General features: G+C 31.8%; 1 protein-coding gene across 1 annotated transcript in view; it reads right to left on the minus strand.

The window, feature by feature from the left end:
* The window catches only part of LOC126739491 (probable ATP-dependent RNA helicase DDX43), a 32,609-nt gene that overhangs the window by 1,155 nt on the left and 7,259 nt on the right, over window positions 1-24,195 (minus strand). Inside the window, exons 4-9 of the mRNA XM_050445192.1 lie at window positions 21,087-21,216; window positions 20,826-21,029; window positions 20,605-20,770; window positions 11,759-11,868; window positions 11,174-11,696; window positions 608-770 (exon numbers count right to left, since the gene is read on the minus strand). Coding sequence (XP_050301149.1) covers window positions 608-770; window positions 11,174-11,696; window positions 11,759-11,868; window positions 20,605-20,770; window positions 20,826-21,029; window positions 21,087-21,216 — 1,296 coding nt within the window. The remainder of the gene's footprint in view (window positions 1-607; window positions 771-11,173; window positions 11,697-11,758; window positions 11,869-20,604; window positions 20,771-20,825; window positions 21,030-21,086; window positions 21,217-24,195) is intronic.

Here is a 24,195-nt window from a genome sequence, read left to right on the forward strand (position 1 = left end):
AAAACCATTGTGACATTTTCATAGCTAACTAAGTAATTTACAAAATAAAAATGTTCAAAATTATCAAATTTTATGAAAAGAAGTATTTATTTATAAAATGCGGCTACTTAGGTATAGGAATGTGTTATAATAAATCAAAGGTATATTAAACTGTGTATTAGAAAATAAAATATAGGGTGTTCCATTTAAAAAAATTGAGTTTTGTCTATTTTAGTAAAAGAAGAATATTAATTTAATTTTCGACGACCCTGTATGATGCTGATTCAATCAGGTTATGGGAAGTTAGTCAAGATGGTTTATCCCTTGGTTTTTAACAAAAAACACGCAATTTTTTTTTCTCGAAAACCGCTTGAGATAGGTATAGGGAAGTATGATTAAAAAAGGGAATCAAAATATTTCAAAATATATAGATCTGTTCCATTAAAAAAATTAAAGGTGTTGCCATTTTTTTTGTAAGTGCTGACATATATCCTTCAGACCTATAGAGCATTGTCTGTTACCACGGATTCAAATTTTTAAAAAATGCGTTCCGTATTACCTAATCACCTTGTATACTATCGGTCATTAATCACCTTGTGTATCTTTTCTTAAAATGATCATAACTCACCTGTTGCGCCTCTTCAAGAATTTTTATCAATTCTGCCGCCTGTCCCCAATCGTTCCTAGTAAAATAACTGATACTTTCACCGAACTTGCCGGCTCTGCCCGTCCTGCCCACTCGGTGTACATATTCTTCAATATTCTTAGGAAAATCATAATTTAGCACATGCCTGAAACGTACGAAAACATTAAATTACCTTAAAGAACAGGTTGTACCCCGTAGAGACATTATAAGACAACGTTTTGTGTGTCTGTGTAATTTTTATTTATTATAATCCTTTAGGCGCTCTAGGTCCGTTAGATCATCTTCAGAGCTGCTCTGTGCCAACAAGCAAAAGAATTATAAAATGACCTAATATAAACAAATTTAACAAAATTGCTTACTTATCAAAGAGTACACAGAAAAACACACCATATAAAGAGGAACGCAAAAAATGGACTTTAAAACAATGGAAAAAATTGAACACTGGTTTATATATTTAAAAAACAATTAAAAACTGAGAATCAGACGTTAACAACTCATGAGGCCATTGGTAGACAATACAGAAGTAAATACCGAAATATCTCATCACGAGTACAAAAAGAGAAAAAACATCAACACTGTTAGCGCACACAGAAAGAACAAAAGAATTACCTGTTTTTATAGTAGGTTTCCTTTTATTTTTTCAATGAAAGTATATTTATAAAAGAGGTTGCATTAAGGAAACAAAAAATTAGTTTTAAAAAATAGGCCTTTTAATTTTTGTTTGTTTTTATTTTATTAATTCAGGTATTTTTTATTAATTATTTTTATTCAGAGAAAAATTTGAAAGTAGGACTTTTAAGGTTTATTTCATTGGTTCTAATGTTAAGGGAACGGGAAGAGTTAATTTTAATTTCTCTAGCTATTTCAAGATTCTCTCTGTAATCTAGAACTTTAGAGTTAGATCTATGGGTATACAGGGTGTTTGGCGGAGGGTTAGCCAAACTTGGTGGGGATATAGATAGGCTCAGATAGAAGATATTTTCTTAATAAACCTGTGTTTTAAAAGTCTCGGGTTTTTTATATCATTGATTTTGTGTTATTTTCAGGATTTTCAAAAAATTATGCCTTTTGACATCTTTAAATTTTTTCAGCATATTTTTCACGTTTTTTTTTACATTTGTATTTAGTCTGTAATGTATACTGAATCTAAAAAAATCAATATCAGGTACGAATAATACCGAAATTATTCGTTTACAGCTCAAATAGTTAATACAAGTAGCAAAAAGAAGTTATGAAAGGTAACTTTAACTTGACGCAAAAAAAAACTAAAATCTATCAAGATGTTCAGGTAGTTTTAAAAACATCTCCAGTTAATACTCTTTTCAATGATATACGATGTGTAACGCAAAGCCCACTAACTTGCCACAATTCATGACTTTAAAGGACAATAAAGTAAAAAAAATATTTTTTTAATTTTATGTATTTATTTTAAAATTAGAAATTTTATTAAAACTGCGCTCCCCTGGCTCTAATACATGCCCTACGTCGCCGTCGCATTTTCACTGTCGTAAGACGAAGCCGCATCTCTTTTCTGATAGTTTGAAAAGCGGCATCGATTCTTTGAATGGTCAAATGAGGAGATCGTGGAACATGCTATGGGATTGTTGTTGTGATAACAACAATATGTGCTACATATTGTTGTCGTCATTTGACATTTGTCGTGGTGTAACTTTTTAGCTTTCTTACGTACCCAAGTCGTTAATTTAATATTGTATCGTTTCTGTAGTTGTTATTGTTATTCTTAATACTGTTGTTATTGTTGCTGTTATTGGAGTTTTTATATTGTTTTTGTGACTTTCCTTATTTTCGTATCATTATCGCCACAATGGCTGCATACACTACCGAAGAATACGCCGATATTGTCTTTGCTTATGGAAGAGCCAATGGTAATACGCGAGAAGCACAAAGAATTTATGAGGAGCAATACCAACACCCACTCAAAGACAGTTTGTAGAGGTGTTATTGGCAATACCCCAATAGGCGTGTGCCTCACCACAACACTTTTGCTAACACTTTTCGTCGATTAAGGGAAACAGGCAAACTAAATTTTCAAGAACCGAGGATCAATCGGAAGCAGTATGATGTTGCTGTAGATGAAAACGTAATTCGCGCATTCGATGAGGATCCCACCACTAGTACAAGGAAAGTAGCTATAGATCTAAACATTTCTACATGGAGAGCATGGTCAGTTGTCAAGGCAGAAGAAAGGCATCCTTTCCATTACACCCCAGTGCAAGGTAATTTCATACTACATCAACAACTTAATTCTGCAATTTTTACTGGCATCGTGATACTCTATTCTAGGTCTTCTACAAGCCGACTATGAGCGACGGGTACAATTTTGCCGCTTTTTGCTTCACGTAGACGTTGAAAATGGACACTTTTTAAAAAGCATCTTATGGACAGATGAATCAACATTTACACGTGCGGGGATATTTAACCAACATAATTTACATTATTGGGAAAACAAAAACGTATAAATCCGCATTTGACCAGAGCCAAGTCTTTCCAAACAAGGTTCAGTGTTAATGTTTGGGCAGGTGTGATTGGGAGACACCTCATCGGTCCACACTACTTGCCGAGAAACCTCAACGGAGACAATTTCTTACATTATTTACAAAATGATCTCTGATTATTGGCTGATACACCCATATTTAATGAAGACGGGCCAATCGTCTTCCAGAATGACGGGAGTCCTGCACACTATCTGGTCGCCGTTAGAGAATTGCTGGACAATACTTTTCCCAATTCGTGGATCGGAAGAGCAGGTCCCATCGCATGGCCTCCACGGTCCCCTGCTTTAACCCCTCTCGATTTTTACGTATGGGGACGTGCGAAAGAACTCGTGTACGAGGTGGAAATTGACAATCTAGACCACTTAATTCAAAGAATCAATGCCGCTTTTCTAACCGTCAAAGAAGAGATGCGACTTCGCCTTACGACAGTAGAAATGCGACGGCGTTGTAGGGCATGTATAAGAGCCAGGGGAGCGCAGTTTCAACAAAATTTGTAATTTTGAAATAAGTACATAAGTCATGAATTGTGGCAAGTTAGTCGGCTTTGTGTTACACATCGTATATCATTGAAAAGAGTATTAACTGGAGATGTTTTTAAAACTACACATCATCTATCAAGAACATCTTGATAGATTTTAGTTTTTTTTTTGCATCAAGTTAAAGTTACCTTTCATAACTTTTTTTGCTACTTGTATTAACTTTTTGAGCTCAAAACGAATTATTTCGGTATTATTTGTACTTGATATTGATTTTTTTAGATTCAGGATACATTACAGACTAAATACAAATGTAAAAAAAACGTGAAAAATATGCTAAAAAAATTTAAAGATGTCAAAAGGTATAATTTTTTAAAAATCCTGAAAATAACACAAAATCAATGATATAAAAAAACCCGAGACTTTTAGAACACAAGTTTATTAAGAAAATATCTTCTATCTGAGCCTATCTATATGCCCACCAAGTTTGGCTAACCCTCCGCCAAACACCCTGTATATGACTTCACTATTTTCGTTGGGCGAAAAATTGTGTTTTGTGCCCAACGAAGTGATGGTGTCCGAAAGCAGAATGTTGTGGTCTAATCACAAGGTCTTTAATCCTTGTTGAAAGTGACCTTATCGTTTTTCTAATCAGTCTGCATATTTCAGTTTATAGATACCACTTATTCATATGAGGTAGAATTTGTTTGTTATTTATGAGAACCGAGCCACGTTTGACAATTATTTCTCAATATTCTGGAAATCTGGTAAGAAAAGGGGCTTAGGAAAGGAATGGATACATATTTAAAACCATTATAAGCTAGGTTAGCTTACCATTTTGTTTTTATTTTGGAACATTTGTGTATCAACAAGGCTTGCATCGTATCCATTCTTAAACGTGATTTGATAAAATCTGTTCAAGACATTGGAATGTTAAGTAAGCGATTAACGTAATAATTAAAGGATGCCATTTTGTGTGAAAGGGGCTAATGTGGTTAGTTTGGGTTGATTTTTGGAATATTTTAAAGGACAGGTAGTTGTTCTTTTTAGTAATTGTGATATTTAAAAAATTAAAGCTACTATCTGTAATTTTGAATTCCAAAGTGAATTTAATAGATGGATGTAGATTATTAAGAGAATTAAGGATGTTTAAAGGATCGATGGAAACTATTGAGAAACAATCCACGTACCTAAACAAGTTTAAAATTTTACTTTCATTCAACATATACACGTTTCGCGGTTGAAAATTTTCGAATATGATTTTTGCGTAATGTGTAAGAAGGAGACGGAGTAGAGTGAAAACAAACTTGGCTCCACCCTCAATCAATCATCAATCCGGTTAAAGTTCGGTTGCAATTCCTCGCATACCTACGTACGTGTTAGCAGATCATGTTTTTTTTTAATTTATTTTCTTAAGGATACAAACAGGTAAACCCACTACAGTATCCACTCATAAATATAGAAGCAAATATAAACTTGCAAACACTAAAGTTAAATACACTTAACAATTGCTAAACCAGAAAAAGACTATTAAATTTTAAATACTAATCTGTAAATACTAATTCCTACAAAAAAGCACCGAACATAAACTAGAATAGAAGGATCACTCTAAGCGCCGCCCAAAATGTTGTCTTTCTCACTCGCTTTCTGATGCTACTCTTTTTTGCTGCCCGGTGGCGACTGCGTTATACAGGGGCGTCTTCAATATTAGAACTATAATAGCGTTGTGCGGAAGTTTTGTACTTTAAAAATGCCGGCGATATGTTGGGTAGATGGCTGCAGGAGTAAAAGGGGATATACATTTTTTTAAAAATAAAAATGGATTAGTTTACAGAAAAAAATACACGCTTTTCTTCAGTATTTCTGAAATATCTCGGAAAATTGAGATCCTACAAAAAATCTAATAAACAAAAGTTGGTTTAAAAACAAAAGATTGGCTTTTGTTTGATTTATCTAGGTGCTATAGGCGCTAAGATACAACTGTGTGAACATAACCCCTTTTTTTAGATAACAAAATATAATGACGTAAAATAATAACGTGAAATAATAAAAAAAAAACGTTTTTTAGACAAATATCTAGCACATTTTTTCAAGTATGTACTATCGAAAACTTTAAAAATAAACTTGATTGTAAGTCATTAGCATAAAAATTAAAAAAGTTAAGAATAAAATAAAAATAATTGCAGTTTTAAAAAAATTTATCATAAAAAATTATGTATTTATTTCAAAAATTAAAGCGTAGCTTTCTACAATGGACTATATATAGGTACCAATAATATGTTCAAAAAGTGTCAGCGATTTAGAGTACATATTTTTTTTTAATCGTGATTGTAATCTAAAAAAATGCAAAATTTTTGGTAATATTCTGTTATTAGTGGTGGTTTTTAATAGTGAAAGCTATCCGATTTATTATTAGTTGCATTGCAATCATTTGAATGATATAAATTTTCGCCACTTATACCGTCTAACCATACTTAAAACTGCATTTTTTTCGTCATTAAGGGTGGTTTCTAAGGGTTTAAGTTTCAAAATATTGATGTGTACTATAATCCCCAATGTAAAACTATATTCATTTTGCATATTTATATGAATTCTACGTTTATTTGAATGTTTTGTTTCGTTTTATTTGAATTTTAGTGGTTTGTTCTTTCATTCCCTATTTAAAAAGCAAATAATTAGACTTTTAATAAGTTTTTTTTTATTTAACTGCCTTTTTATATTTTACTGTTACCGAGTTCCATATGCTGAGTGTTGTTATCACATTATTATGTAAATTTTATTAAATATTTAAAAAATGGGTATATTAACGAAGTTATTATTAATTAAGTGTATGTAATATTAGGTAGGTAGTTTCTTGGTCAGTTAAGAAAAGAGCATGAAAGGAACGTAAAGCTAACATTTAATTGTGTACATTTTAATAAACTTAATTTTAAAGCTATCTACCAAGTGTTTTTCTTACAGTTATTTGTTTAAAAGAGATACTTAATAGATAATATTCTTTCAATTTTTTAACAATAATACAAAGTGCCTTTAATTTCAACAAATTCCATATATTACACGCTGCCCGCCGCGATGTACGAAAATATTCCTTAATAAAAATGTTTCAAACACCCCCCGTATCGTAAAGGATTGCCGTCGAAACTAAATAATGATTTACGACCGCGTAAAAAAAGTCGGCACTGTTTAGAAGTCCCTACTTCAAACGGCCGCAAGAGAGTAAACCTACTGTCTTGTTCTTTATACTGTGAAAAAAGATAAAGTCTGGGACACGAATTATAGTAGCTCTCTCTTCAATACACCTCCCAGGTTTTTCTGGGTTTCAAAAAAGAGATCTATGTTATTATAAAAATTTGATAATCTCATCATTCTACACAGTGGAGATGACTGACAACTGTTAGTATTTCTGAAAGGTAAATTAAAAAGATCACCAAGTCTTAACTGCCGTGATGGAACATTAAACCTCAACCCCTGCATCAAACATGGACAATCCACTTTATTATTCAACAGTTTATGCAAAAATAAAAGGTCTGAAATTTTTCTTCTGTTGTCAAGAGTAAGTATACCAAAATGTTTTCTTATATCACCTAAGTCATTAGTTACAATATTTAAATTATCCCTATAATAAAGACACTTTAAAAATTTGTTCTGCACAGATTCCAATCTATCTTTATAAATTGAGTAAATCGGATTCCAAACAACACACCCAAAATTAAGCTTGCTATAAACAAATGCATAATACAAAAAATATAGGATCTAGAGGATTTCAAAATTTTAGCCTGCCTATTAATAAACCCTAACATTTTATACGCACTTAACACTAAGGTATTAATATGTTTATCAAAAAGTAACTTCTCGTCAAAAATGATTCCCAAATCCTTCACATCTTGAGCCCTTTTAGGATCAACATTATTTATATTATAATTAAATTGGATTTTTAATTTATTTTTAGTAAATGAAATAAATTGACATTTTTCAATATTTAAAAAAAGGCAATTGATCCGACAGTATTCAACAAGGCTTTCTATATCCTCTTGCAGGAGCTGGCAGTCTTCGTGTGATTTTATAGGTCTATAGAATTTAAGATCATCTGCATAAAGCAAAAACTCCGAGTGTTTAAATATATCATTTATAAATATTATGAAAAAAAGGGGGCCCAAATGAGATCCTTGGGGCACCCCCGACGTTACATTAACTATTTCAGAGTTTACGCCGTTTATGCAGACTGTGAACCTTCGATTTGAGAGGTAAGATTCAACCCATTTTAAAAGAAAACCACCCACCCCTACCAAAGCTAGTTTTTTTAGCAAAATTGAAATGTTAATTTTATCGAAGGCCTTGCTGAAGTTCGTGTAGACGCTATCAACCTGAATACGTTTGTCCATATTTACAATTTATTTCAACCTTTGGTACGAAGACTAATAAAATAAAAATGGGTTTCACTGTTGATCAAAAGATTAAGATCATTAAATGGTATTGTCATGCGGATAGTGCAGAAGAAGTTGTCGGTCGTTTTATATTTGCATATCCTGATCAGCAAGTCCCTACTGCTAAAGCAATTTATAATATTTGGCATAAGTTTGAGCAGTCGGGATGTGTAAATCGGTGTGCAAAATGTTCTAGTGGCGATCAGGAACCTCGTCGAACACCTGACGCTAGGATTGAAAAGGAGGTCAAGTTGTGTGCTTTTGTGGAAGTAAGTTAACCTTGTTCTAGCTCCCAAATTTCTGAAAAACTTGATATTCCAAGTCGTAAAGTGCGTGATATTTTGAAAAGAAATAAGTACCTACAAAGCCTATAAAATTAAAAACACTGAAGAAATTTTTCCAGAAGATCAAATAAAACGCTTGGAGTTTTGTGAAACCTCAAGAGAAAAAATTGATCAAAATGACGACTTCACAAGTAATATTTTATTTACAGACGAGTCATCTTTTTCTCTTCTAGGTCGACATAATTCTTCAGTCGTGAGATATTGATCTCGGGAAAATCTACATTTGAGTGTACCATTACGAATTCAATACCCGCAAAAGGTAAATGTTTGGGCTGGTATTTTAGCCAATCACATTGTAGGGCCTTTTATTGATGGTACCTTAAACTCTGAGAGATGTTTACTTTTATTGCAACAAAATATTATACCTGCTGTACGAAACTTGGATGTTAATTTTGAGGAAATTTGATTTCAACAAGACGGATGTCCTGCTCACGACGCTAGACAAGTGCAGGACTATTTAACAAACACTTTTCCTGAACGGCTTATTTCCACAAGAGGTACCATACCATGGCCTCCGCGATCTCCAGATCTGACGCCTTGCGACTACTTCTTATGGGGCTATTTGACGGAAATTCTTTACCAACACCAACATGAAAGAGCCGTTAATTTGGACGAATTGCGACTTGGAATTATTAATATTTCTAGGTCCATTACACTTGAAATGTTAGCCAATGTACGTAGACAATTTTACGACAGGTTGGGATACTGTGAAGCCCAACAAAGGGGTGTATTTGAACGCCTTATTAAATAATCCATTTAATTAGAATTGTTATTTTGTTTAAGAGTTATTTTTCATTTTATTTTAGAATATTGTGTTTAAGATTTGAGCATATTAACAGAGAAAAACAAACCACCGAGAAGGGACAAAGCCGGGACCGATTTTTCTTGCGCATGTGCGAGCTTATTTGGTATACCTGTCTTATTGCCGATCCCCTGCCAGCCGTCGGTTAGTCCGGTAATATCACAGAAAACAGACCAAGTTTCCCTCTTTGTGTTCTGTGGGTAATATTTGACGCCTAGTTCAGTCTAGTCAAGTGTTGCCTGAATTTTTCTCTGTGTTTATTTTTTTTGTGTGTTGTCATTGTGCTCTTTATTTTATTAAAAAAAATTTATAATATGCCTTATACCTGTGCTTTTCGTGGATGTCATTCAAAGACAGGGTGTGGAAAACTATTAATTATGAACACCCTTGTGCACATTTTCCAAAAACCTTTATCTTAAAATTATTTATAAGGTTGAAAATATTTTACTCCATTAAATATAATTATAGGGTCTTAAAAACAAATAAAGATAAAAATGTTCGAAAACTAAAAATTTTGCGCAATGTATAAATGTACCGGTTTAATTTAATTATTGCCAATGTATTTTTGTGTTTCATTATACAATGGGCCAATATTATTTCCTCAAAAAATAAAAGTTTGTTTAGAAGATTTTTTGTTTTTCATTATTTATCCTAAATGGTAATTTTTATAGTTGGCACTATACCGGGTGACACAGGAAAAAGGGAACACGCAATAACTTTTTATTTTTCAAGATAAACAAATGAAATTTGGTATGTCAATAGAATAGTTATAAAGGCATATTTTGACGTATTCAATTGTTTTTGATCACTTCCGGTTGAACCGGAAATGACACGAACTTTCTTATTTTAAATGGGACACCCAGTATATTTTTTATACATTTGTTTATCTTGAAAAATAAAAAAGTTGTTGCGTGTTCTCTTTTTCCTGTGTCACCCGGTATAGCTTAGGTATAACTTAACCTATAACTTAACTATACCAACAGTAAAATAATGTAATAGTTTTGATTCAAATTCAAAATTAAAATAAAATTTTTAATCTATTAATTGTCGTATTTCTCTCCGTGTACGGAACTATTAAATTGTCAAAACGATTTTTCCGTTACTTTATATGTACTTTATATGTAGCGCCAGTCATTTAAGCCCGCTCAAGGTCACCAAAATTGGACCCTAGAAAATCAACGGTAAATGCGGGTTTTGTCGCTTCTCGGTGGTTTGTTTTTCTCTGATATTAAAGTTGTTTTTTGGACTTGCGATTATGAGCACGTTAAAAAACAACAGAAATTTTTATCTTTCGTGTGTGCGTAAAATTCCAATACTTGATTCGAGGCTAATTTACCCATCTCCAAGCGCTTGCTAAACATCACTGCGAGCAAGCCGAAATTAAATTCACATTGCGGGCGGTACGGAGAATCGGCGTCGCTATCGGTGGGAGGTTACCGATGCAGTCGTTCTCTGTCTACTCTCTACTAGGTCTAATACATTAAAACTCAATCCGTAAGATTCAACTCACTAAACGTGTATAGAAATGGAAGTTCTCTCTATATTAACTAAAAATAAATCAGCCAAGAGTGGTGAAATTGGATTGCCCATAGCAAGGTCTATTGTTTGGCTCTAAAATTTATTATTAAAAACAAAAAAGTATTTAGTGACAAGCAAAATTTAAGAAGTAAAAGGATCTAACAATATCATCAGCGTCCAATTTCCTTAGTCGTGAAAACCGCCCGACAGTGAAAGGTGAAAAGGTTACTTACGTTAAAATGGGGCCAAAACAGAGTTGTCTGGAATGTACGTGTCTTTTATTTTTTGTACAAAATCGGTTGAATATTTAATGCAATATAGAAGTTTATCCTTTAAGCAAGAAGAGAGAACCATACGAGACAGTCTATAAGAGCTTAAAAGATGACACTAATTAAAAATTACACTGACATACAAAACGTTGTCTTATATTAAATTAAATTTCAATAGTAAAATCACACTTTGACTCACGTAATGTCATCGATATCTAATCCTCTCGAAGCCACATCCGTTGCAATCAAAATTTTAACAGTTCCGTCTCCGATATCCTTAACGGCTTGTTCCCGATCACACTGATCTCTGTTACCATGCAAAGATGCACAAGAAATATTTTTCATGGCACATTCTACCGATAAATAATCTGCTTTAGCTTTAGTGCAGCAAAACACGATCATCTTGTCGTCCGGTGCCATATTTGAAATAAATTCGAAGAAAGTCTCTTCTTTATCCTTTTCCTCTAATATTTGTATAGTTTGGGTGACTGTATGGGTGGCTGCCAAATCCAATGAACCCACATAGACTTGAATGGGGTCGTTCATGTAAGAATCTGCCAAACGTCTCACTCCTGGTGGCCAGGTGGCGCTAGTCATGATACTCTGCCTCGTAGGTCTTAGTGAATACATCACTTTTCTGATTTGAGGCTCAAAACCCATGTCTAACATTCTATCGGCCTCATCTAAGACTACGTACGTGACACTCCGGACATTCAAATGACCTGACGATAATAAAAACCATGAGTTTAGTAAGGAACTATACTATTTTTTTTTTAAACTATACCTGCCTCGTTGAGATCGTTCATTCTTCCTGGAGTGGCAATAACAATGTCTACACCCCTGGATACAACGTCGATTTGGCCTTTCCGATCGCCACCACCGTAAACGCAAACACTAAAGAAAATATTTATACAGAGGTAGATCACATTAAACATTCCAGAAATTTGGTACCATATATGGTAATGTTTCCTACATAAATAGCATAATGCAGCGATATTTCTTAAGAATCAATCCTAGTAAGATTTCTTCATGATGTTGAAGAAACTTTTGTATATGTTTTCAAAAATGTTCATTATAATAATTCAATATATTTTTCAAATCTAATAACAGAAAAAGTCAGTGACTATGACATTTATAATAATTCATCTTGTCAGGCATAGCCCACTTCAAAAAAATTACATTAAGTTTATCATCCTGTATAATGGTTGTTTTTGACTTTCGAACTAGGAAAATTTAACTTAACCTCATTTTTTTTAAAAGGAATACGCCATACCATTATTTATGGGACACCCTATATAGCATTGTTTGTTTTAAGTGTCTTTATTAATGTTATATCATATAGCAAATAAAAATTGCATTTAAATAATTAGTTAAATTCTAAATACACCTTTGATAAATAAATGCATTATGGACTAGTGTAATTAAAATATGTGTCATAATATAATACCAATTTGAATGTAAATTTAATAAAAAAGTTACTCCATTTGAAAACAAAACCTTAACATTTTAATGTTAAGGTTTTACAGAGATTCCTGCTAGAAAACTTAGATAAAGTAATTAAATTTAAAAACTTCATTATAATGATTTGCTAAGTATCTATTTATATAAATAATTATAAATTATAAGTAAAAAGCCTTATTATTCATTATGAAATTTTTTTTTAAGTTAAGAATTTATTATTTATTGAGGTTTAGTGCTTTAAATAACTATGTGTCTTCTTATGCCACAGTCCAAAAGTCTGTAATAGTCAAGGGTTTACTTTACAGATCATGTCATATTAGTAGTCCGGAATTTCGCGAAGACAATAAAATAATAATTAAGAATTTGCTAAAGCAAAACAATTATCTTATTTCCTTTTTAAATAGAATTTTTATCAATTTTAATATAATTAAATAGGTCCCTTCTTCCACAGAACGTGAACCCGTAAAATATTTTAAGTTTTCGTTATCAAAGGACTCTGAAAGTGTAAGAAATACTATCATGAAAAAAGCACAAAATATTAAACTTGCATTTTATAATACAAAACGAATCAGGCTCCATTTTTACTAAATTAAAAGACCCTATTCCTGAAGAACTATCTTCCAATTTAATTTACAAGGTTCCCTGTTGTCCCTCTGATAAGAGTTATACTGGACAAACTAGACAATACATCAAAAGCAGAATGAGTACAATAAAGACAAAAAGGAGCATACCGTTTTGGCATAACCTCACAGTAAATTGTAGAACAGACATCCACGACCTTAGTGCCCAAAATAATCAGTTACTGTACCTCTATAAAAATAGATTAAACCATCAATGTAGGAACATAATATTTATTAATCAATAAAACAAAAACTATCTTGAAGAATATCGCTAATAGAATTCCGGCAGTTATTGGTATCACTGGTGCATAGTTTGATGGATTTCAATAACAGTCGCTGATGAGTGTCTTTACGAGCTGTTTTGTTTTGTCCCTAAAATTGTGTTTTAAAAAAAAAAAAATTAAATCTTATAACGTAAATGTAAGTAAAGTGCAACACTTCATAATGTTTGCTTATTTGAACTTTGGACATAGGCTAATTTTTTAAACAGAAATAGGTATGTACATCTTAATACTATCTTTTATTGTACATATTCGGGATTGAAATACATGGTTTCTCCTCCTTTTCTTTTTTTTTTTGTAAATTATAATCTTTAAAATTTAATGTAAACATAAGAAAATAAGACTGCCTGCAGTGTTTTTTATTTAATGTTTTAATTTATTAGTCAAAGTCAAAAGTCAAAAAGTGATTTATTGTTTAAAAAAATATACAGTTTTGTTAACAAAGCATGATATATGTACCTATACTCAAAATATAGCTTAACAAGATGAATGAAAATACTTATACCTCAATAAAGGAGTAAAATATAAATTATAAAATATACAAAGTAGTGGTAAAACATATGATTTAAATTATAAAACCAATACATAAAACTATACAATATCCTCAAGGACGTCCCGGTAGAACTCATCCAAGTTTTAAGGTTTGCTTAAAAGTGAATTCTTTAGCAATCCTCTAAAAGTCCTTAATGGATTAGTTGCTTTTAAACCAATAGGCAAATGATTAAAAACTTTTCGACCCTCATACAACAATGACCTATTCACCAAAGTACTATTAGGAATCAGTAAAAGTAAATTAAATTTCCGAAAAGTCACATGCAGTGGTATTGGACCTTGCAGCCTGCAACGATTTTTAAAAATAAGTGGGAGATGTTTCCAAAATGAAGAGAGAAGTCAGCGTCAAGATCCTCTGTTCCACAAAGTGCGTTCTGCTGGATTTTCTTTGAGGAACATTTACATTGAATCTAACTGCCCTCTTTTGAGTAGTGAAGAGGATATTTAACAAACCTAGAGCCACATCCATGGGATTGACATTGGGTCCTGGGACATTAGCCACACCCCAGAACGGTATACCATACCGGAGATGTGACTGAAATAAAGAAAAATATACAGTTCTAGCCAGTTTGTGACCTTCCTAACTTTCCTCACTGCAAAGCATCCCGAAGAGAGTGTCCTACTGAAAGCCAGGATACGCTCCTCAAAACGCAGATCACAGTCAATAAGGATTCCCAAGAACCTAGCCACCGACACCTCAGGAAGAAGATCCCCATTAAAAAGTAAATCCGTGAGATCACATTTTAGTCCCATCAAGTGAGTCTTGCTCACACAAGCGATTGCAGTCGAACCGCTCTTTAACGATAATTAGAGCATCAACTATTGTTCGCTTCAGCCGCCCAATCTCCATGTCCTGCCATAGTATTGAAGTATCGTCGGCAAAAAGGGTGAAGTAACGAGAGATATTCAACTGAACAAGATAATTAATATATAACAGGAACAAGACAGGACACAAAATAGAGCCCTGTGGGACACCACAGTTAACTTGCAATGATGAGTGAATGACCTTGCTCCCGAGCACACAACAGGTTGATAACGGCAATCAAGATCGAAATCAGGAACTTTCCTGGTTAAAAGAAGGCCTCGAACGCCATATCTCTCGAGTTTAAACAGCAGTATTCGGTGATCCACACAATCGAAAGCCTTGGATAGATCACAGAACACCGCCGTCATCAACCCTCCCTCATTTAATCCAAAATATGCTACCTCAAGAAAACTGTAGACAGCATCATAAGTACTCCTGGCCTCCTGAAAACTATACTGTTTAGAAGTTATTAAATTAAATGATTGAAGAAAATTAAACATCCTTCTTTTAACCAGCTTTTCAATGACTTGGGACATTTTAGGTAGTAAAGAAATTGGACAAAAGTTGGATGGCTCTCTCGAATCCCTTGTATAAAGGGATCACGGTTGCAGATTTCAGGCAAGAAGGAAAAACACCTTGTAGCCAAAGTTTACTGAATAAAATACAAGTTGCTTCACTCGGCTCCACGCGCCGAATTACCTATTCACCGCCTCTCACTTAATTTGCCGGGCTCCTACAATCGAATCTGTTGGGTTACACAGTGAGTACAGTTTAAATCGTTTTAATGTGCGAGCGTTTTATTACTAGTTGTACCGGGTGGACTCAGTGGACTGGCAAATTATTATAATCTATTATATTAAAATGTCGACTTATTGTTCAGTAGACAGTTGTTTTACAAAGCGTGGAAGTGGTTTAATGTTTTTTAGATGTCCGAAAAATGAAAAAATATATATAAAATATATATTTATATATATAATAAAATAACAAATAAGAAATAAGGGTAACCAATTACATGCCAGGTTATAGTACCTCTCTGTCTTGAGAGGGTGTGTTGTGACCAAAATAACGTGCACAGTTTCGTTTTCACATAAAATAAAATATGAAAGTTGGATTTTGGTCAACTTCTTATTTTATTCTTATATTATTTTGCTATATAAATGCGTTATGGAACTTTTGTACATTTAACTCATTTTAACTCTTATTTTATTTCTTATTTTACTTTATTTGTCTGTATAAATCCAGCTTAAGAGACTGCATTGTTTACATTTTAAAATGGCAAAATATAATTTCCTCTCAATCTTTTGTCCTTCTTTTACAATATTGCACTTTTGCCAGAGCTATTTATCCGCTTTTTAAGTATTAAAAAATGTAATACCTTTTTAAGGTTATTTGAGTCGGAAACATAACTGAGCTTATAATGAAAAAAAACTAATCGAAAATTAATAAAATTCATAGAAAAATCGACTTAATTTAAAAGCAAAAATATTAATAAAAGCAGCAGTCCAAACAAAAATATCTTGAAGCATTAAAAAATTTAGTCACTTCGGCAACGTTGCGCTACAGTCTTAAGCACGTTTTTACTATTTTTCGAGTTCTGTCAAAAATTATGAATGAATGAATCCCGAGCGATGTTGCCAAGGAATTAAAACAAAAACGCTTTAAATTATTGAGTCTAAGGGCGTATTTTGTATTTAAAGTGTGTTTTATCAGTTTTTTTGTTGTTTTCGTACTTTTTTGGAGAAAATTAATGCCAAAATAAACGATCATGGTGCATTCTTGTGTAGGAAAGAGAGTAGAGCATTAAAATTCAAATTTCATCGGTAAGTTTATTTGTTTACGTTTAAACCGCAAAAGACTTTTGTTTTTTTTACCACCAGCGTCGTCACATGAAAAATATTAAGGTTAATTAATTATGTAATGACATTTTTCGCCTCTATTTAAAATTGCACAAGATCGACGAAAACAAGACGTATAGATATAGAAAATTATTTGTACACTACACAATCCTAACCCGATTTGTAAGGGAGGGAAAATGAAAATTACAAATTTGTCGATTATTATAATATTATTTGCACTAGTGCATAAGATCTACCCATATATTTGGTTCCTTATAAGGACCTTTATATATACAGGGTGTCTCACGACGAATAGACGCGATCGATATCTCGGAAACTAATTTTTCAAAAATTTTGAAAATTTGGCAACATGGCACAGTCGATGGGGGCTACACAACTAAAATATTTTGACAGTTGTGACATTTCCGGTTATACCGGAAGTAGGTGTCAACTTCGTTATTTTAAATGGAACACCCTGTATATTTTTACATTTTTGGCTTTTACGTGAAATTCTAAGTATATTTTGTGTATAATGTCCTATAGCTAAGTGTAACCGTTTTTGATATATTTTTAATTTCATGTGAAAAACTATGTTTATAAGCCCTAACATAATTACCGATTACTCCCTTTTAGTAGCCTTTATTTATTGGTTAGTTTTGGTTTTATTTTAGAGGAAGGACCATTTTAAAAGACTATTTTAATATTTGGCTTAAAAAAAGATACAGGGTGGTCAAAAACTAGAATTAAAAATTAAAATGAAAAAATCATTAAAAGTCAATTTTTTTAAATGGAAACCCCCTATTTTTATAATTTTTTCATAAAGATAATGAAAAATAAGGTTAACTTTGTATAAGGTTATCTAGTCCAAAAATTGATAGTTTCCGAAATATTGGCAGTTTAAATTTGGCCTAATATTAAAAGCCGTATAGTAACACGACTCAAGGATTGTTGATTAGTTGGGCATGACGGTTATCATAGTAACCGCTAGAAGCGGCAGTAAGATAATGGATTATAACAGAAATGTACACTTTTTAATTAAATTACACTTTTATCTTTTACGAAGAAAACTTAAATAGCAAGTAACTTATAAATTTAATGCATATAATCCATTGTTTGACTGCCGCTTCTAGCGGTTACTATGACAACCATTGACAAAAATTGACTTTTAATGATTTTTTCATTTTAATTTTTAATGCTAGTTTTTGGCCACCCTGTATCTTTTTTTTAGCCAAATATTAAAATAGTCTTTTAAAGTAGTCCTTCCTCTAAAATAAAACCAAAACTAACCAATAAATAAAGGCTACTAATAGGGAGTAATCGGTAATTATGTTAGGGCTTATAAACATAGTTTTTCACATGAAATTAAAAATATAAGAATTTTAAAATAATAAAGAATTTCACGTAAAAGCAAAAAATGTAAAAATATACAGGGTATTCCATTTAAAATAACGAAGTTGACACCTACTTCCGGTATAACCGAAAACGTCACAACTGTCAAAATATTTTAGTTGTGTAGCCCCCATCGACTGTGCCATGTTGCCAAATTTTCAAAATTCTTGAAAAATTAGTTTCCGAGATATCGATCGCGTCTATTCGTCGTGAGACACCCTGTATATGGCTCTACCCCACCGGCAACAAACCAAACAAAAATTAATTGAAAATATGCATTGTTGCCAAGGGGTACTAACAACACTTTCTCCATCCTTTTCTCTCTCACTACTAATTTTAAAACAATAAAATTCCACATTATTGGGCTGGTTATAAATGAAACATTACGTTTATTACTTATAATGTCTTTGGTAATGCTATTATTAGTCTGACAAAATAACAAAAACGTCAAAAAGTGTAGTAATCAATCATTTAAAATTCAAACATGTCATTACTTAGTAGTTATGTCTATCTTTAGTTGTTAAGTTTAGTAGCAGTAATATATACATTTTTTCACACAAACTTTTGACTTTGATTTAAAAATAAATCTTAATGAAACCAGTCGTACCAAAACAACCTTTAATAAGATACCTAAGTACCTAATTATTAACAAAAAAAATTTAACCATTTAGTTCTTGAATTAGGTAAACTTTGATAATGTAAAATTTATTTAGTTTGGTGGTTATAAAAACAAATAATTTATAGTATTATCAATTTACATATTTTTCGCAAGTAGGTACCTTAAATAATAATTATTTTATTCCAGATAATAAAGTTATTATAAAATCGTGCTCCGCCTTCCCCTACAGTTCGAATTAGACGAAACTCGTAAAATAATAGCTATCTTTTACCAGTATTCCCCTTTACATTTTTTGCTAGTTCCTCGTCGGCGAGGAGCTCGGCGGCCTGCCTTTGAGATCGAAAGATAAAAGGTTTTTCGCCGAGTGAAGCAACTTGTATTTTATTCAGTAAACTTTGTTGTAGCCAACACACACTGAAAGGGTTTCCAAGGCTTTGTCAGGCAATTTCAAGAGCACCTCCGCTGAGATTTCATCATCTCCATTTGACTTTTATTTCCGAAATAACCTCTTTAAGCTCGTACCTGTTTATTTTAAAGAAACAAAAAGAGTGTTTATTGCACACGTTTTTGAGATAAGATAATGGGTCAGAATAAGAAGTTAAATTTTTGGTCAGATTATTTGCTATGTTATGATAAAAATTATTTAGGTCATTTGGGTCTATGTCAAAACTAGCAGGAGTCGACTTATTGCGAAAGTCGTTTATTGACCAACTTTCTCTTATTCAATTATTTGTTGTATTTAAGATAAATAAATAAATAAATAAATAAATAAGGTCTTTAATAAGTCAAACAAAGTTACAAATTTTTTTTTTTTAACAAATAATAATATACAAAATAATGTAATTTAAATAGTACAGGAATGGCGAAGTCTAGCAAATAAATGCTATTCTACTTAACCATGTGCATGTACCTATGCTTACTAAAAGTAAGAGAAGAAAAAAAGAGAATCAATCCCTAAACTGTTAGCCATATTATAAACAAAAACATAACAGAGCCATTCAATACACCACTTCCAGTATCAATGTGAGGGGAGACCCATATACAGTTCTGAACAATCTATGAAGCAGCAGCGAGAAGCGTCTTAAAGATACAAAAAAAAGAACAAAAATAAATCAGATCATAAATTCACTGGACGATTTTGTGTATCTAAAAGATAATTTTTTACTTTAAATTTAAATTTATTAAAATTGAAAAGTCGAAACTCGTCAGGAAGTGAGTTAATCAAGCTAATTGCATTATAAGAAAAAGATCTAGTATAGAGAGCAGTTCGAAATTGTGGCATTGAAAACTTTAACTTATATCGTATATTGGCAGAGTGAGCAGAACGTCTTGTTTTAAAAATGATACGCAAGATATTAAAATTTCGATCTTGATTAGATAAAAGTTTATATGTAAAATTACTTAAGTGATGTTTCCAAATATTATCCATTCTTAACCATTTTAAATCGACTATTTTTTGAGAGATGTGATCGCGTTTTTTAAGATCAAAAATTAGACGAGCGCAAGCATTTTGCATTACTTGAAGCATATTTTTGTGAAGCGAGTCAAGGCATGGAAAATAGATAAAATCACAATAATTAAAATTTGAAAGAACCAGAGATTCGGTTAACATTTTTCTAAGTTTAAAATTTAAAAAGTGTCTATTTGTAAACAGAATCTTTAGCCTCGAGAAAGCCTTACGTCTTAACATCTCCACATGAGAACTAAAACGTAATTGGGAATCAATAATAATACCAAGATTACGGGCTACCTCTACAAAGGGCAGTTTGTTGTTATTTACGCAAATATTCATATTTAATTTGACTATTTCTACCGCGTTCTTGTTACCAAAGACCATAAGGTTTGATTTTTTTGAATTTAAGTTAAGGTTATGTTCAAACGAGATGATCTGAATAAAGGCTGAAAGTCCCAAACTTGCGACAGTTTCTTTCCATTTCACACTAAGGACGTTAATATTATTAAACTTTTGTTATGGTAATGGTTAAAATAGAAATTTGGCTAAGAAAGGCTCCAATAAAGCCGAAAAAAATGCACAAATAAAATAATATGCTTCTTTTTTTTAACTTACCTTGTTATACCTCTATAATAATACTTTTTTACTTCTTTATCGATCTGCAAAGCTAACTCCCTCGTGGGCGCCATAATGAGCACAGCGGGTCCCCCTCTCTCCTCTCTTGGAATAGTTTGCCCGTCAATATGGATCAGTGCGGGCAACAAAAAGGCCAAAGTTTTACCTAAAAACAGTCGACAATAAAAATGCAACAAGAAGAAATACACGAAACTATTAACCTGTTCCAGTTTGTGCGATTCCAATCAAATCTTCTCCAGACAGGAGCACTGGCCACGCTTGACTTTGAATCGGGGATGGTTTCTCGAATCCTGCCTTATAGATTTCATCCAGGATTTCTGGAAAATTGTGAAAGGCCTGCTCGAACGTTTTGACTGGCTTTGGGATAGGGATGCTGTCTGGTTTTTTAAATGTTCTATCCACCACTTCAAGAAATTTAATTTAATATAATTGTTTGTTTTAAGATGCATTTAAGTGCATACCAATATTATTATTCTGCAGTCTAAATTCCTCTACTTCTTCCTCACTCATCGCAGTGACTTCAGGATGTTCTTGGTAGAAATTTTTTACTATAGGTGGCAGCTTATTCCACTCGGCCTCAACTTGGGCATCCTTGAATAGGAAATATTGATTGATACCAATAGCATAGTTTTTTGTTATTTATCTGACTAGGATATTTGGTATTTAATACAATCAATTACATCTAAGATTTTAAAAAATGTATACAACCTTGGGTGTTTTGTCTGTCTTTACTGGTAGGGGGTCTATGAGAAAAGATTAAAAAATGTATTTAATTGATGGGCGAATTAAATAACTCATAAAATTAAGAAAAATCAGTAAAAAATAAATCATATTGGTGACCTCTTTGCTTCTGAAAAGCTAATTAGGGAAAATTTAATTATCATCTTAGAACATTAAAAGGCTGGAATTAGCATTGCCGTCAAACTATTAACAGTTTGTTTGTTTGCAACAACTCTGATGCAATGATGCCAAATGCTTATGTAGAAATGGCAAACAAACACTTTATAGTATCATAAAAATGTATCACTTATTTTAAAGGCACAAAAGAATACTACTGTTCCTCTATAATAAAATATAAAGCATTTTTTAAATAAAATATATAAGATACTCTATAAAGAAGTCAATATTCAAAGTTAAATGAATGCAGTAGTATGTTAGAAAAAAAAGCAACACCTTCGCAACGCCGTTCCATCGTACTGTTGATTCCATAGAAATAAGGAATCTTTACCAGTGACGTCGTCAAAAAATATTTACATGATAAATGTTTATTATTAATAAATTGTGGCTTAAATAATAAACAATATTATCGTTTATGATTCAAATTCAAATTCAAATTTATTAATCATTTTGGTTATATTATAACAATTTTTAACTTAATTATATTCAATAATAATAGTTAACAGTCATTGTTTTTAACATACACCTAGATGTTGTAACATCTGTTTGTATATGCTGAGAAATCACAAAATTTTAGTAATAATATAAAATATAACTAACCATAATCTACAACTAAACAAAAATTCTCCAATAAAATTTCCCTTCCCAAAACTATTTAAAAAAATTAAATTTATCTATATTTGAATAAATAAATTTTCTACAGACCTTACTAAAGTTTTTAATATTATTTATATTTTTTAAGCTGTTTGGTAAGATGTTATAAAATTTCGGGGACAAGTATCCTAAAAATCGTTGCCCTATAGTTTTTTTTATGTTTGGTATTTTTAGGTGTCTGTTTATATTATTTCGGGTTGTGTAGGAATGACTAACATAATTCTTGATTTTTTCTGATTTATGTGTATAAATGCATGTTGACAATATGTAAATTGAGCGTATATTAAAAATTTCTTCAGAATATAATTGTTGTGTAGGAAATCTTTTTTGTTTTTTGTATATAACTTTTAAAATAAAGTTTTGTACTACATTAAGTTGTTTTAAACAATTCTTGTATAGACCTCCCCAGACAATCACCCCATACCTTAACAAGGACTCAACCAAGGATTTATAAATTAAAATTAGTAGTTTTTCATTTAAGATATTTCTCAAAATATGAAATCGATAAATAAGTTTACGGATGTTTTGTGTTAATTTTAGAATGTGTTGGTCCCATTTTAAATGTTTATCCACAATGATACCCAGATATTTAGTAAATGAAACTTCCTTGATATCAATTAATTCAAGTTTAATTTGTTGAAAGCTGGGGCGATTAGCAGCTGTTATAGAAAATGCAATATAGTTTGTTTTTTGACTATTGAGACTTAATTTAAAAGAATCCAGCCAGTTCTTGACTGTTGCTAGACCAAGTTCTGCAGTTTTTTTTGTGTCTCCCCAAGAAATTCCGTGAAACACCGCAACCGTGTCATCTGCATATGATATCAGTGACCCGTCATGAATTTTAAGATTGGTAAGAGCGTTAATATAAGTTATAAAGAGTATAGGTCCAATAACTGTTCCTTGTGGAATTCCAATTTTTATATAAGATGGTTCACTAATCTCATTATTTATTTTTAAAGACTGTTTTCTGTCCCCCAAGTAACTTTCAAAGACCCTTGACACTGGACCTCTAATACCATAAGATCTTAAAGTATCTAGCAAAAGCTCATGCGGTACAGTGTCAAAGGCCCTTGCTAGGTCCAGAAACACTGCCAAACACTTTCTATCACCATCAAAAGCCTGATTCACTCGCTTTGTTAATTCGCAGACAGCATCGGATGCGCTAAGCCCCCCAATTAAACCAAACTGATTTTGTGTTAATATGTTATTTTTTTGTAAATAGTCAATAAGTCTATCTTTCAAACATTTCTCGAAGAGCTTGGAAAAATTATTGATCACACTTATAGGACGATAGTTACCTATTTCACATTTATCACCTGATTTATATATTGGAGTGATTATTGATACTTTAAATTGAGTAGGTACTGTTCCTGTTTTAAATATTAGGTTGATAATGTGAACCAATGGTTCAATAAGGTAAATATGAAATTTTTTTATAAATTTTGAGCTAATAGTATCTATCCCAGGCGCTGAATTGTTTTTTAACGAATATGTTTAATTATTTCATTCCTATTAGTTGGTTTTAGAAACATTGAAGATACACTGTTGTGATTAATTTTGAATTGTTTTTTTGGTTTTTTTATTTGGTTTTGCATATTTACTCCTACGTTTATAAAATACTGATTACAAAAGTTTGCCATGTCTTTGTTATTTGAAAAATCTTTGTTATTATTTTTTATTTTTATTATGTCATTTCCTTTAGTAGTAATTTGATTTGTAACCTCATTTATAACCTTATACATTTTGCTCATATTATTCTTAGATTCCTCAATTTGTTTTGTAATAGTCATTTTTACATTTATTTATTATTTTACCCAATGAGTTTCTGTATGTTTTATATTGTTGTTCTTTTTCCAAACTATAATTTTTATTCAATTTTCTTTTCATTTTGTCCCTATTTTTTATTGAACATATAATAGCAGCAGTTATCCAAGGTTTTATTTTTTTAATTATTTTTTGTTTTAATATTTTTGTCTCTTCACAGCTTTGTATAATATGTTCGACAACATTATAAAAAAT

Source organism: Anthonomus grandis, chromosome 8 (assembly GCF_022605725.1).
Source record: "Anthonomus grandis grandis chromosome 8, icAntGran1.3, whole genome shotgun sequence".
In the NCBI taxonomy this organism is placed as follows: domain Eukaryota; kingdom Metazoa; phylum Arthropoda; class Insecta; order Coleoptera; family Curculionidae; genus Anthonomus; species Anthonomus grandis.